The sequence below is a fragment of the Hippopotamus amphibius genome, chromosome 7 (assembly GCF_030028045.1).
Source record: "Hippopotamus amphibius kiboko isolate mHipAmp2 chromosome 7, mHipAmp2.hap2, whole genome shotgun sequence".
Taxonomy (NCBI): domain Eukaryota; kingdom Metazoa; phylum Chordata; class Mammalia; order Artiodactyla; family Hippopotamidae; genus Hippopotamus; species Hippopotamus amphibius.
In genome coordinates this window covers 82,827,851-82,844,006 of record NC_080192.1, presented here as the reverse complement: position 1 = coordinate 82,844,006, position 16,156 = coordinate 82,827,851, and the positions used below count along the sequence as shown (strand labels likewise).

The window sequence follows — 16,156 nt, the reverse complement described above, 5'->3', positions numbered from 1 at the left end:
ACACTCTCACCTGCTCTGCACTGGGTGCAGGGTGGAAGGACAGAGTGGGCTGGGGCTCAGGTGTCCAGACTCTCATGGTTCTTACTAAATTTTAATAGATTTCCTTAGGTAAATGTTTCTTCATCTGCTGTATGCCCTTAGGACAAGATCCAGAGACTTACTTACATATTGGCTGAGTTAATTTTCACCAGTTGTGGTCATCTTGTTTTACCAGGTCTGGGGAGTGCCTGGTTTGTCTGTGACCTTGGCATATCAGTGGTTAGGACATGGGTGTCCGTTCTTAGCCACCATCTCCCTCATAGGACTGTGTGTACCAAACACGAGAGCAACACTTGTGAATCAGTGTTAAACTGTTTCCCCCCCATAATCTCCCTTTTCTTCTAGAAGCTACAGAAGATCTCTTGCCTTTCTGGGTGGTTACATACATCGTACCCTGAGCAGACTCTAAAGCCTGTCGTACACCCGTCTTTTGGGTTATTTCCATCACATCAAAAATGCATAAGCATTTAAGCCTGAATTGAGAAATATATCAGTGAAGAGAAAAGCTGATTGTCCTGATCTCCCTGCGGCCACACGTCAGAGCGATCAGAAAATCTGAGGCCCTGCGTGAATGTGTGAACCCTGCATAGCCTTGCGAGGGTTCTTGTCATTTCCACGTGGGGTGGTTTTCCTGTCATTGCTGAGCCTTGTCGAATTTATTTCACTTTACACACAACCACAATCAATGAGCCTAGTGTCTTTCACTCAACTGCCACCTCATAGGCTAAGCCACATTTCAGTGTCATTTGGTGTCCAAGGCTGGCATATGGTTGCTGATACTTAAAGCCTTTTCAGTAATTGTTGAAGCCTTTGCACAAAGGAGAGGTTTGTTCCGAAAAACATCTTTTTTTTTTTTTTTGCTGATGGATGGGGTGGCATGAGTCTGCATGCCGACTTGAGCTGGACCCGCTAGCTGCCTGTTGGCTTCCAAAGACCAAGCAGCACATGGGGCTGAGGTCACGGACTGTGGAGCCAAGGAGAGCTGTGCAAGGCCTGATCCGTTCCGTGTACGAGGCCTGTGTCACCCCTCCCCACTGTTCGCTCCCTGTTGCTCAAAGGGTACCCCTGCATTTGGTGATTATTTTCCTGAGGAAGCCGCCTAAGTGCGAAGCTTCTGCCCATTTTGTTTCTATTTGAAATGCTTGCCGAAAGGGATGATATTGATTAAGAGAAACATTTGATAACCACCCAGCTATGTTACATAAATCTTAAGTATTTTAGATAGAAGGGAATTACTCAAGAAAAAAAATTTAGCCTGTTTTAAGAAAGGCTAAGGTGCTTCCAGCAATTTTATGCCATCACTGAGACTAGTGAAATGTTGGCAGGTCCTGTATAATCTGATGCCCTGCGTTTCTGCCGGCTCCCAGGCCTCACCAGTTATTTTAGGTGCAGAGATAAAGTTGGCCTGTTACAGAATGTCTAATTTTAGGAAACATTTGCATACAGATACAGAGTTATATTAAGAGGGGTTAAATTTCTTCTAAAGGGATGTAATGTTTTGCAGAAATATTCATAGAATGGCCACAATTTTAGAGACATACAAAATAAAATTTGTAAGGAAAAATGTAATTTTTCCGATTTAAAAACTGGGAAAATGTAATAAAACGAAGGTAAGATAAAATGAAACCTCACCCTATGAGTTAAGCACTAGTCATGAGCCAGATTGGAAATCCAGTTATTTTTCCAGAAAATTATTTTTTCAAATCATCATTCAGGCGTACATATAAAAATGTAGGAGCGCTTACAGATAAAAGACGTACCCGACATGTTGACAGGTGGTAGAGAGAATATGAAATTAGGAGGACTGGGCTGATGCATCATTCCTCGTGATCTGGGGATTTTTGGCCCCAAACTCCACCCCCCCAAGGTGTCAGTTCTCACCTCTAAAGCAAAGGGGTTCGGAGAATGGGGCTCCCGGTACGGACGCAGCTGACGGGAAACTATCGCGCATCAGGGCCTCTCAGCCGTGTACATTCTGAACATTTGCATGTGTATTTTCATCCGCGCGCACACATCTGATGGCGGTGGACGGATGGCTCTTCCTGGGCTGGTGTTACCCCCTCGCCCTCCATCTGCCCCCTCCCCGCAGCAGCTCTGCTCACACCTGCGATAAATGTGGAAATTATGCATCAGATTTCTATGAACAGAGCCCTTCATGGCAGATTAAATGTTTTAAAACCACAGACCTAGAGGTTAAGGTGCTTTTTCTGTAGGTAAAGAGTGGGTGTTTTTTCTACTGTTAATTCTTTCAGTTTGAAACAGGAGGGTGACACGAATGCGAATTTTGAAGGAGAAGGCAGAGGGAAGGGCAGGACAGGGCAGAGAATATAGTTTCCCATCACACATCTGTCTTCTAGGTTTATTCTTTTCCCTCCTACCCTTCAAAAACAAAATACACTTTATCTAGCCCCCTCCACTGACACTATCTAATGGGAATAGTCTTTTTATTAGTTAAAATTTTTTTCAATCATAATTGCCTTTTCACATTTGCTGGGTTTAAGTTTTAGAAGCACATTATTAGCGATCTCCTGCCCCTCATGGGCCCCTCAGAGCTGCCTCACTTCTGTTCAGCTGGGTCCCGACACTATGTAACCAAAGAGTGGAACTTAGTTGTTTAGGACCTTTGTCTGCACACAGTGTCTACTGCTTATTAATTTATTCTTATAAACTAGTTCTTCATGAGGTTTTTGAGTCCAAGTTAAATATCACATCCTTTTTTTTGGTAGTTCACCAAATAGATGAATGTTGCTGATCACTTTTTACAAAAGTGATTCTGAAAGTATTAGAACCACGTAAGTGATGTTCAGTATCCCATCCACTGTAGAACAAGGACCTTTTAGTAATGTCAAATTTTGTAACTTGTAACTACTACTTTCCTGTATTATTTATTGGCGGCAGTTTAGATTTTCAGGCTACCTAGAAGTTTAGAAAGGTTCGACTCCCTGCTCTGGAGTCAGAGGAGGTGCCCTTTAGAACCTTCACGACCCCCCACCCCCACCCCTCCCGTGTTCAGGGGGGCTGCACCGGGACACATCCCTCCCATGGGTGGTCATCTCGCCTCCCCTGCTGTCCATACTCAGGTCACTGGAGGCGCGGGCTTCGTGGGTTCCCACCTCACAGACAAGCTCATGATGGACGGGCATGAGGTGACCGTGGTGGACAACTTCTTCACGGGCAGGAAGAGGAACGTGGAGCACTGGATCGGCCACGAGAACTTTGAGCTCATCAACCATGACGTGGTGGAGCCGCTGTACATCGAAGGTGAGCGAGGGCCACCCTGCGCTCTTCTGCACCTGGTGGGCAGGCAGCCTCGATAGGTCCCCGGGATGCCACTGCCTCGACCACGTTGGGTGCCTATCTTGTTTTGGAAACGGTTGCACCGTGTCTCAGGTGCCACCCCGGCCTCTGTGATGCAGAATGGCTGGGATGGGAGAGAGAGGGCAGCCTGGATTTGCTGTCACGTGGTAGCCCTGCTGCAGTTGAGCCTTGAGGGCTGTTGAGGGGGGCTCAGGCAGGGCACCCTGTCCTGGCGGCCTCACAGTCTGATGCCTGCCGGCCGGGGGTGAAAAAAGAATCACTTCTAGCCTCCAGGAAGCTGGCTGATGGAGGATGCTGGGCTCATAACGAAATGCCCTGTGTTGGAGTTCAGAGCCCTCCGGTAACTCTGCTGCTTTAAAGGAATTAGGTTTGGGGGGGCAGTGCTGGGTTGGATGGTAGTCCCCCAAAGATGCATCCACATCTTAACCCCTGGAACCTGGGGATGTTACCTTAGGTGGAGAAGGGTCTTTGCAGCTGCAGTGCTAAGGATCTGGAGGTGAGATCAGCCTGAATTCCCCTGTGGGGGAGGGTGGGATTCCAGGGACGTGTCCTCATAAGAGACAGGACGGAGGAGACACACCTGGGGAGAAGAGGCGGGTGGGCGTTCGTGGCCTTGGGGCCCCTGGAGGAGCGGGGGCGAGCTCCCTTCTCCAGCCTTCGGAGGAAGTGCAGCCTGCGGGTCCCTATTTTCAGACTTAGATTCTAGAACTGTGTGAACGTGCATTTCACCTGGTTTGTAGTATTTTAGTTGGGACAGCTGTGAGGCAGGAAAGTGATATGGGGCCTCGGGCTTGTCTGAGGCACCCAGTGAGACCCCGTGTCCCAGGGGCGGGCCTCCTGGGATCACACGGACCTCATTTGCTCTGACTGCAGCCCTGAGGGTGGGAGACTGCACCCACCTGCACATCTGTGTGTAGAACCTGGAACGGCTCTGGGGCTGGCGAGGGGCCGAGCTCCATACACAGCCTGGGGTGGCTGACTCCCAGCCCCGGCACGCTGCAGCGGTGGTTGGATCTGCTGTTCCCACGATCCCCACATCATAAGCCTCTTCCCCTTCTATAAGAGGAACCCTGAAGAGCCTGTGTGATCACTGAGCAGTGCTCTTGTACAAATACACTACGGTTTATGTAATCTTCCCCTCATTTAAAGGTCTCCAGTGTTTCATTATAAATATCTTTGAATTTGACTTCCTTCTGTAAAGAGTCCAAACATGAATTGTGCTAAACACTAAGAAGTCTCCTTCGTTGTTTGGTGGTGCCTGTTTCACTAATACGTTAGTAGCCTTGAGCATTACCTTAAAAAGCTACTAACAAAAATAAAGTTTGCTAATTTGATAGATTGGGTTTCATAGTTCCGTGTACATTTTTTGGTTACCAAAAAGGTGTGACTTTCTAACATGTTAATTCACAATGGAAATCTACATAGTTCTTCATAATCAGGATGTAAATCCTTTGGTACATATTTAGCAAACCCCCACCCCATTCTAGCTCTTGCCTTTTAATTTCATCAAGAAGCAGAAGAAGGTAGACAACCAAACTGAGTCTAAGTGATAACTCAGTTATCTGCTTTGAGATCTGACACCAAAGCTGTTCTAGGCCATTACTACTGCTTCTGGCGCTGGACTCCATGTAGAGGGCAGGAGTGTACGTGCATGCACCCACACACATATACACACACACACTCTGAACGGACTCACCCTGCCCCTCACTCTCCCACGCCCTCTAGTGCACAGGCTTCTTCCAGATGCCTTCTGGCCCCCACCCCTCCGGCCCCCTCCTCACTCTGCCACATGATGCCAGTTTGACTCTGAGCTCCTTATGTGGAAGGGCCATCGTTTGGGGATAATTGTGCTTTTCAAACGTGGTGATCCCTTCTTCCCTAAGTACCAGTTGCAGCTGGAATTTAACCAGCTGAACTTAGCTTGATGGGATATATTATTTTCCCCCTCTTTTGTATGGTGAGAGTATGTAACAAAGTACAAACACCTGGCGTTTACTACATAACTTTTCTTTTTTTCTAATTTATTTATTTGGTTGCAGCCAGCAAGCTCCTTAGTTGCAGCATGCGAACTCTTAGTTGCAGCATGCATGTGGGATCTAGTTCCCTGACCAGGGGTCGAACTTGGGCCCCCTGCATTGGGAGCGCAGAGTCTTTTTTTTTTTTTTAAAGTTTATTTATTTATTTTTTTTACTATTTTTTTTTGTTTGTTTGTTTGTTTTTGGCACACGGGCTTAGTTGCTCCGTGGCATGTGGGATCTTCCTGGAGCAGGGATCAGACCTGTGTCCCCTGCATTGGCAGGCAGATTCTTAACCACTGTGCCACCTAGGAAGCCCGGGAGCGCAGAGTCTTAACCACTGGGAAGTCCCTACATAACTCTTTGTGGGTACCTTTTTCCTAATAGAAGAAGCCTTAGTTGATCCGATATTTATAGCACAGCAGGAATGTTCTGCTTTGATAAGTATTTTGCAGGAGTGTTTTGGTCTGTTTGTTTCGGGCTGGGCAGGTGGTGTGTGTTTTAACGCGGTGGCAGTGGTGTCACCTGATCTGGCAGCATCCCTGCAGAGCGTCACTAAGTTCTCAGCACATGCCTCCTCCTCTTGTTATTTTCAAAGTGTAACCATTATGGTCTATTTTACTTTCATATTTTCAATGGGAAAGTAACTTGTCTGGGCTCAGGATGTGGTGGTCCATACGGAAGAGGAGCTGTGAGTACAGTAACTCAGGTCGGGGCTGAGACGGCACTGTGACCCTAAGGGCCCCCTCGTGTGATGAATTACGAAACGATCAAACAAGGAGCATTGTTGTCACAGGGCTCACGACGGAGCCTCTGCATTGTCCGGGTTAGATGGTTGAGATAGATAGTCTTGCCTTTGGAAGAAATCGTAAGTCATCATTGAATCCACCCTACAAGCTGGCTCCGGGAGGAGTAAAGTCAATTATTCTTCCAGCCCATCCATGCAGGACACAGGGAAGTTTCTGAGAAGCCAGGGTCGGGTAGAGGGTGTGTATGGTTTTTGGGGTGGATGCCAAGCTGTCAGGACAGTGGTCACTGAGCTCTGGCCCAGGACGGCTCCGTGGACGCAGGCGGGTATCTGTCCCGGGAGAGGGTCCTGGGGAGTCATAGGACAGCGGGCAGTAACCAGGCTCTCAGAGCTGATCAGACGCTACAGAAGGGAGCAGGGAGCCCTGAGGGGGAGACGAGCTGTAAGAGGAAGGAGCTGCCTGTGTCTTCACGGGCAGGCAGAGTTCAGGATTCTGGTCTGACCTGTTGGGGGCCTGGAGCGGTCCCTCCCATCCTCACAACAGGAAAGAGAGCAGACTGATGACTGGCGGCTCTTCTCGGCTCCAGCTGGGACAGAGGTCACAGGGCAAACTGCCACCTGGGAGCTGGAGACAGCGGTGGACACAGAACCCCAACTGAGGTGGAAGCAGCCGCGGACAGTGGGAGCTGCCCGAGGGCAGGGACAGCGTGGACGGGCCAAGAGTCCAGGCCCCAGTTCTGGGGGTCGGGGGCCCCTTAGTGAGCTTCACCTCCAGGATCCCCACGAGGTTGTTAGTGACAATCAGCTTTCCAGCTTGGGGAGGGGAAACGAGTCTTCCTGAAAGTCACCCAGAGAACCCTGTTCTCCCCCAGAGGCCCCTCAAGGGGGGGACTTCCCCCAGAGCCTGATCGACAGAGAGGAGACCTGATCCTGGGACCGGGCAGGGGTGGGGGTTCCCCTGCCTCACTCCCCCTCCCTCAGTGGAGACCCCAAGGATGACAGGAAGCAGAACCTCGGGGCCCAGGCCCAGGTAAGGAGGAGTCTCTAGGAAAACCTGGGGACAACTGGGGAGACCAAGGAAGGGCACCAGAGACAGGGTTCAGCCTCTGACCCTGAGTGCTGCAGGGCAGCAAGTGCAGCCTGCATCCAGCCAGTGAGCCTCTACCCCATCCCGGAGGCCCGTTTATCCCCCTACACCTGGTGCAGCATGTCTGCCTCTCAGGCGTGTTCCAGGGCACGAACTCAGTCTGAAGAGGCAGAGCAGATGTGGCAGAGACTTTGGAGTTACCAGAAGGGCTGTTTAGGTACCTCTGATGTGCAGAGGATGCTGATGGGAAAGTGGACTCTGCAGGGATTAGGTGGGTGATGGAAGCTGAGAGATGAAAACTCAAAATCAAAGGGAAATGCCTGAAGTAGAAGGCACTGAGCCAGAAATGAAGAGGGACTCTAATCGGCTCATCTCAGCTGAGGAGAAGGTCAGGGAGCTTGAAGGTGTGTCAATGAGAACTGCCCAAATTCAAGAACAAAGAGAAAAAAGAACAAAAATTCAGAGCAGGATATCCAAGAACTGTGGGCCGACTACAGAAGGTGTAACACATGCAGAGGGAGATTCCCAGAGGAGAAGAAAGGAAGGAGCGGGAGAAACGTGTGGTGTAAGAATGGCTGAGAATCTTCTGAGGTTAGTGACACGGACCAAGTGAGAGGCTGAGGGGGCTCAGAGAATGTCAGGCAGGATATACCCCCCCAAATCTACACATTCATTTTGTAGAAAATTGTAGATAAACAGAAAACCTTGAAAGGAGCTGAGGCAAGTGGAGGTCACACCTCACCTGTAGAAGAACAAGGATGAGGATCACGCAGACTTCTCTTCAGGAACCATGCAAACAAGAGTAGAGGGAGATAATTAAAGAATTTAAAGGAAAAGCCTAGAATTCACTATCAGGTGAATTTATCCTTCAAGTGTGAGGGAGAAATAAAGACTTTGAGGGACAGAATGGGAGAAAATACTTGCCAACGAAGCAATGGACAAAGAATTAATCTCCAAAATATACAAGCAGCTCATGCAGCTTAATACCAAAAAAGCAAATAACCCAACCCACACTTGTGTGGAAGACCTAAATAGACATTTCTCCAAAGAAGACATACAGATGGCCAACAAACACATGAAAAGATGCTCAACATCACTAATCATTAGGGAAATGCAGGTCAAAGCCACAGTGAGGTATCACCTCACACTGGTCAGAATGGCCATCATCAAAACATCTAGAAACAACAAATGTTGGAGAGGGTGTGGAGAAAAGGGAACTCTCCTGCACTGTTGGTGGGAATGTAAGTTGGTACAGCCACTATGGAAAACAGTTTGGAGGTTCCTTAAAAAACTCAAAATGGAACTACCATATGACCCAGTAATCCCACTACTGGGCATATCCCCAGAGAAAACCATAATCCAAAAAGAAACATGTACCATAATGTTCATTGCAGCACTCTTTACAATAGCCAGGACATGGAAGCAACCTAAATGCCCATCAACAGATGAATGGATAAAGAAGATGTGGCACATATATACAATGGAATATTACTCAGCCATAAAAAGGGATGAAATGGAGCTATATGTAATGAGGCGGATAGACCTAGAGTCTGTCATACAGAGTGAAGTAAGCCAGAAAAACAAATATTGTGTGCTAACTCATATATACGGAATCTAAACAAAAAAAAAAAAATGGTACTGATGAACCCAGTGACAGGACAAGAATAAGGATGCAGATGCAGAGAATGGACTAGAGGACACAGGGTTGGGGGGGGTGGGAGGTGAAGGGGAAGCTGGAACGAAGTGAGAGAGTAGCGTAGACATATATACACTACCAAATATAAAATAGCTAGTAGGAAGTTGCTGTATAACAAAGGGAGATCAACTTGATGATGGGTGATGCCTTAGAGGGCCAGGACAGGGAGGGTGGGAGGGAGTCACAGGAGGGAGGGGATATGGGGATATATGTATAAATACAGCTAATTCACTTTGGTGTACCTCAAAAGCTGGTACAAGAGTGTAAAGCAATTATATTCCAATGCGGAGCTTAAAAAAAAAAAAAGAGACTTTGAGGGAATTTGTCCCCTGTAGACCTACTTTGCAGGAAGTGTTTGAAGAAGTCCTTTAGAGAAGGAAAATGATGCAGATCTGAAACTTGGATCTACATAAGGAAAGAAGGAGTTTTGGTGAAGGAATAAGTGATGGTAAAATTAAAACTTCCATTTTTCTTAAACTAACAGATAACAGTGTTCAAAATAATAATAGTAACCCCCTCGGGTGGTTACTGCTCATGATAAATGAAAGAATGACAGCATTGTCCCCAGAGACAGGAGTTGGGGGTACTCTGTTATATGAGGCACCTCACTGCCTGTCAATTAGTCATATGTTGTAAATTCTAGAATAGCCACTAAAGATGTTTTTAAAAGAATAATTGATGTGCTAAAAGATGAGAGAAAATAGGATCATATGTAATGCTCAGTTAAAGATGGGAAGGTAGAAAAAGTAGAAGACAAGGAAAGAACAAGGAAACAAATAGAAAATAGTTACAAATATGATAGTTATTAATTTGAGTCTGTTGATAATCACTTTAAATACTAGTGGTCTAAATACAGAAGTTAAAAAACAGAGATTGTCATAGAGGTTGAAAAACAACAAGACCCAATTCTCTGTTTTCTGCAGGAAACCCACACTATATAAAGATAGATTAAAAGTAAAGGGATGCAAAAAATAAAAAAAGTAAAAAAAAAAAAAAAGTAAAGGGATGCAGAAGGGTGAACCATGCTGACACTAATCAGAAGAAAGCTGAGGTCGCTATCTTCACTTCAGACCAACTAGACTCCAGAGCAAGGAGAGTTTCCAGGGTAAAGACAGTGCATCCTGACATAGGGTCAGTTCTCCAAGAGGACGTCACAGCCCTCACTGTGTATGCACTTCACAGAGCATCAGAACTGATGGAATGAACAGAGTAGATGAACCACCAACATAGTTGGGGACTTCAACACCCCCCATCAGAGTGGATGGATCCAGCAGGCAGAAGGTCAGTGAGGACATGGTTCATCACAACACCGTTGATCAACAGCAGGTGATGGACATCTACAGACTAGTTCATCCAACAGCAGAAAACACATTCTTCTGAAGCTACGTGGACAATTTACCAAGACTGACCACGTTGTGGCCCAGAAAATATACCTTAACAATCTTTTGCGTTTCTTACTAAATAGAAAACAATTGAATAGAAATTATATACTTTCAGATCACAGTGGAATTAAAGTAGAAATTAGTAACAGAAAGATAGATGGAAAACCACAGAGTATTTGGAGATTAAACAATGTACTTCTAAAACGTGAGTCAAAGAAGACATCTCAAGAGAAATTTAAAAATATTGTGAACTAAGTAAAAGAAATTTCTCATTTATGTATTTGATAAAGAATAACATAGACAATCTTAATTTTTTTTCTATCTTTTCAAATGACAGTTCTTTCCTGGTGATGAAAGTAAGGCATGCTACAGAAAATTTGAAGAAGTATGAAAAAACAGAAAATGAATCCTCTTAACCAGAAATACTCTGTTCTTGTTAATATCCAATCATTTTATTAAATGTGATTTTTTTTAGATTAAACTTATGCTTAAGTTTAATCTAAAAAAAATAGTTATATGGTTCAATTTAAATTAAAAAAAAAAGTTAAAAAGATATTCCTCTTGTCTCTATCTCCAATCTCTCCAGGTCCCAACTCATCTCAGGCAACTGCTCTTAACATTTCTTTGTACATCTGCAGTTTCTTTATGTGACCCAATTAACACACATAGGTGTTCGTAATTCTCCCCTGTGGTACAGGAAGCATTTTCTGTTTTGCTCTGAATCTTTTTTTTTTTTTTTTTTTTTTGCTTTCGTATCGTGGTGATCTTTCTGTATCATTCATACAGTGCTACTCCATTATTTATTATTAATTTTTTGTCAGCTGCGTTAGTATTCTGTTATGTAGCTGTACCAGATCTTTTTACAAAGGCACATTTTCCCCTCAACACTGTGTTGTCAGCATCTCCCCATCGTGTGAACATAGTACAGTCTTCGTTATTCCAGTGCTGCTGGGTGTGTGACTTGTTTGCCACACGCGGCCATCATGGACCTGTTCCAGGAAGCACCCAGGACACGTGAAGTCACCATTGTCGTCATCTTAGGACGTGTGTAGCCTGTGCCTCCCCAAAGCTTTCCTGGCCAGCTTGTCCCCCCTCTGCACAGGCAACATTTCTGTAGAGATGGAAACAGGCAGAGAGCCTTCTGCATCTTGGGACCTGCATCCTGGACCTCTCAGTGCTGTGGGAGGATGTCTAGGAACTCAGGGGATCAGGTGACGCTAGTGATGTTTGATGGGCACTGGCCGCATCCCAGGCACCGTTCTCATCTCTGTGATGAACACATTTAGTTCTTTGAACACGTGTGTCAGGTAGGCAGTTATCCCTACTTTTCAGGGATGGAAACCAGTACCTGGCGCCCTTTCTATTACTGCCTTCTACCAGGCGGGGAAATCCCAGGGAGGGCCCAGGGCTGGGGGTGGGGGTAGGAGAGGTGGCTGTCAGCACCCAGATCCCCAGGTGAAGTTAAGAGGTGTGACCAAAACGATGTTTGCTGAGTGCATTGGGTCCGTGTTTATGTCAACATTTGAGGAGTGCCCCTCAGATTAGAGTATTTCTGTAGAATTACAGTTTAGGAATTTTTCTCACTTTCAGTGTATGTTGCAAATGTAAACATAGAATGCAAAGGCCATGAATCTCAGAGACCCTCTGTTTAACTTCGTATTTCTCTGGGGAAGCCAGGCACTGTGGGTGCAGCCTGGCCAGCTGTTATCATGGTCCGGGACTGGGGAGTGTCTCCTGTAGGAGGTAGGTGAGGCCACAGTGGCAGGTAACTCAATCCAGACCTCTGGAGCAGGCAGCCTCCCCTTTGCATTAAGTCAGTATTATTTGATACAACGTCAAGGCAAAATCCCACTCTTAGTTGTTTGTGCCAAGAGAAATTTGGTTTTTACACTTTGAAAAGTTCTGTATCTTCTTAAATCCTGTTTTCCATCATAAATGCTGGTGTCAGAGAACAGGCGTCCTGTGTTGCCACAAGTGGCTCTGGCACCAGAAAGAGATTTGACACAGGCCACGCCGGGAACTTGGTAAGAAAAAAATCAGTGGGAAGATGAAAACATTCTATCCTTTTGTGGATTTCCCCTTTGGTAGGAGATACCACTTGATTTTTTTGTTTATTTGGGTGGGTTTTTTTTTTTTTTTTTTTTTTGGCACTTTGTAGGGTCTTTGTTGCTATGCACAGGTTTTCTCTAGTTATGAAGAGCGGAGGCTACTCTTCATTGTGGTGTGCAGGCTTCTCATTGCTTCTCATTGCAGTGGCTTCTCTTGTTGTGAAGCACAGGCTGTAGGTGTACAGGCTTTAGTAGTTGCAGCATGCAGGCTCAGTATTTGTGGCACAGGGGCTTAGTTGCTCCGCAGCATGTGGAATCTTTCCAGACCAGGGATCGAACCCACATCCCCTGCATTGGCAGGCCAATTCCTAACCACTGAGCAACCAGGGAAGTCCTCCACTTGATTTTTTTGATGGATTCTGAGCAGTCGTTTTGGATTATCTCAAAAGCTGTTCAGCTTCTACCATTTTTTCCTTCTGTATTTATGTGTCACATGTGTGGAATTCATCATAAACACTTACAGGAGGTTCATTTGGGGTTAGGCTGGTTGGTTTTCAAAATTCACAGGAGGGCCAGCGTGCCTTGGCCACCCCACCCTGGGCCCATCCTCTCCCCAACGTAAAAATAACATGCCCGGACCTGCCAGGAATGCTGCTTTGAACCTATTTAAGGACGTTATGTAAAAAAGGAGAACGCACGTTTGCTTCACTGTTTAATCTCTCGTTAATTTGAGCTCTTTCAGGCTCATTTCTCGAGGTTCCTGTGTTCCCAGTTGTGGTTCAGGCACACAGCCTTGTAAATGGGACAGGGTCTCGGGAGGGTCACTTGGCAGCCGGTGGCCAGCACGGATGGTCACGCTGTTCTTCCTTCCCCAGCTGGGATGTTTGAATGTCACGTTCATTTTTGGTGCAGTTTGTGCTGTGCAGTTGGCAGGCTTTGAGGGCTTTTTTCCCGGGCTGTGAGGGCTCGCCCTGCTGCTCCATTATTAATGTTTCTTAGTATTTTCCCAGTACCTCTCGTGGCTGATCATTTACGTGTGTTCTGAAGTCCCCGCCCCCACCCCAGCTCGCCTCCTCTTAATTCCTTCCAGAAGATTCTGTGAGGGACTGGTGCTTTGTCCTCCGGGGACGGGCACTGGTGCTGCTGTCCTTACTGTCACAGGCAGGACAGCCTCACAGGAAGGAGGTGCTGCTTAAATCAGGGTAAGGAATGGTACAGGGCGTGCCTTAGCCTTCCAGCTGGGGTGGGTGGGGGCAGCCCTGGGGCTAAGCTGTCGCTGGTGGAAAACACGACAGATCAGATGGAATGGCCTTTGGATGAGAAAGCCCCCAGTGTGCAGCCCATCTCATCACTGGCTGACCTCACTGAGTGCTGCTCCCACACCAGCCCTGCCGTGCAGGGGTTGTTTCCAGTTTCAGGTTTCCTGGATCTGCCTGGGAATCTGCATTTGTACGTGCTGTAGGTGATGGGGATGCTGTCCTGCAGAGAGCAGGCCATGTGTGGATAGATCATAAGGAAGGGCATGTGTGGAGCCCTTGCGGAGGCAGAAGGAGGGATTAGGAATCCACGGTCCAGGCTGCCGGCAGTAACCGTGCGTGGTCCTAACCACATGCCCGGATGCCTGGATCTAGCTGGTGCTGATGAGGATGAGGATACAGGCAAGGATGCTCATGCCTTTGTGTTTTGAACTTCACACTCTGAAGGTGTCTTTTTCTTGTCTTTTTTTTCCCTTTTTTCCACTGTGTGTGTTGTCACCTCAAGAGTGAAACCAGTGCTGAATAATTTGTGCTGGGAGGTCACAGCCCATACTTCTTGATTGACAGTGTCTGCGGCCCCACTGGGGATCTGTGAATCGGGAGGGATGCTGAGCGGGCTCCGAGTGGTGGTCCTCACTCTGCAGGCCTGTCTGGAACCCGGCGCAGCCCCACTTGCTCAGGTGGCAGTGGGGGGTACTGAGGTGTCCCTGGGCTGCTGGGACCATCTGCAGCCCCCAGGCCTTTCAGCAGATGGGCGGGAACTGACCCAGCCTCTTAGCTACAGAGCTTTCAGTGGGAAAAGATAGAACAGCTGAGGTTGACAGGATTTTGTGAGAACTATCTGGTTAATTTACAGTTTGCATAGTAGAATTTTTTTTTAAAGCTGTTTATCAACTCTGAAAAACTCCAGGGGGTCAGAAATCAGCCACAGGGTTTTTCTCTTAATTAGATCAACCCCTTCAATGAATTTGCATATTGACAGATTGTAAACAATTTTAAAAGATTTTGTGTTGGTAACTAGGGGGAAGTTGCTGTATAACAAAGGGAGATTAACTCGATGATGGGTGATGCCTTAGAGGGCCAGGATAGGGAGAGCAGGAGGGAGTCACAGGAGGGTTGGGATATGGGGATATACATATAAATACAGCTGGTTCACTTTGGTGTACCTCAAACGCTGGTACAAGAGTGTAAAGCAATTATACTCCAATAAAGAGCTTAAAAAAAAAAAAGGGGTTTGTGTTTTTTTAGTTTCTTGAATAAAGATTATTCTTCAAATAGTGTGGGTTCCATTTTTAAATCAACCTAGTAGTTTTCAAATGTAGTTTTTCAAAGTACATGAACGTATATATGTAAGTACAGGTCCAGTGTTTCCCCGCCTGGAGTGTCTGCAGCAGGATGCCAGGGTCCAGGCACCTTTCATTCAGAAGCTTCCCTGGGGGGCTCTGATTGCAGAGCAAGGATGGATGAGAAGTCTCTACTATGCAGGCTGGGGGTGGGGTGGAGAAAGGGAGGGACACGAATGCACAAACCAGAACCACACATTTCCACCTCCGCTTTGGTACAAGTTCTGCCTCTGCACTGATCCTCCTTTTTTCATTTGCTTTCACTGCTCCTAAGCCTCTTTTTTTTTTTTTTTTTTTTTTTAAACACCATCTTAACCATGTTTAAGGGTACTAACAGCAGTGTTAGGTATATTGTTGAAACAGATCTCCAGAACTTTCTCATCTTGCAAAACCGAAACTCTGTATCCGTAGAACAATAAGCCCCTCCCCTAGCCCCTGGCAGACTGTTGATACTTTGTGAATCTGACTGCTCTAGGGACCTCGGGTACAGAATCACAGAGCATTTGTCTTTTTGTGACTGGCTTATTTCACTTGGAGTCATGTCCTTAAAGTTCACCTGTCTTATATAGCATGTGTCAGAATTTTCTTCCACTTTAAGACTGAATAATATTCCACTGTTTGGATTTACCTCATTTTGTTTATTGGTCCATCTGTCCGTGGACACCTGGGGGCTTCCACCTCTTGGCTGTTGTGAGTGATGCTGTTGTGAACATGGGTGGGCACATGTGTCTTTGAGACTCCGCTTTTTAATTCCTTTGGCTGTATATCCAGAAGTGAAATGTCTTATATGTTAATTCCATGTTTAATACTTTGAGGAAATGTCACACTGTTTCCCATAGTGGCTGCGGTCTTTACATTCCACCAGCAGTGCGCAAGGCTTCCAGTTTCTCCACATCCTTGACAACGACATTTGTTATTTTCTATTTCCATTTTGTTTGTTTTTTGGAAGTAGCCATCCTGATGTAATACCCACTGTGGTTTTGATTTGCATGTTTCTGATAAGTGACATTGAACATTTTTTCATACTCTTATTGGCCATTTGTGTATCATCTTTGGAGAGCTGTACATTCAGTGCTTTGCCATTTCTTAATTTGGTTATTTATTTTTTGTTCTTTTGTAGGAGTTCTGTGTATTTTCTCCCATTCTGTAGGTTGCCTTTTTACTTGTTGATTGTGTCCTTTGATCTTGGCAGAAAAATTAAGTTTGATGTAGTCTCGTTTGTCT

General features: G+C 46.2%; 1 protein-coding gene across 6 annotated transcripts in view; it reads left to right on the top strand.

The window, feature by feature from the left end:
• UXS1 (UDP-glucuronate decarboxylase 1) overlaps positions 1–16,156 on the top strand; it is a 73,142-nt gene that overhangs the window by 31,869 nt on the left and 25,117 nt on the right. For all 6 annotated transcript variants that reach the window (XM_057742415.1, XM_057742420.1, XM_057742414.1 and 3 more), the window contains one exon: positions 3,120–3,300. In XM_057742415.1, coding sequence (XP_057598398.1) covers positions 3,120–3,300 — 181 coding nt within the window. The remainder of the gene's footprint in view (positions 1–3,119; positions 3,301–16,156) is intronic.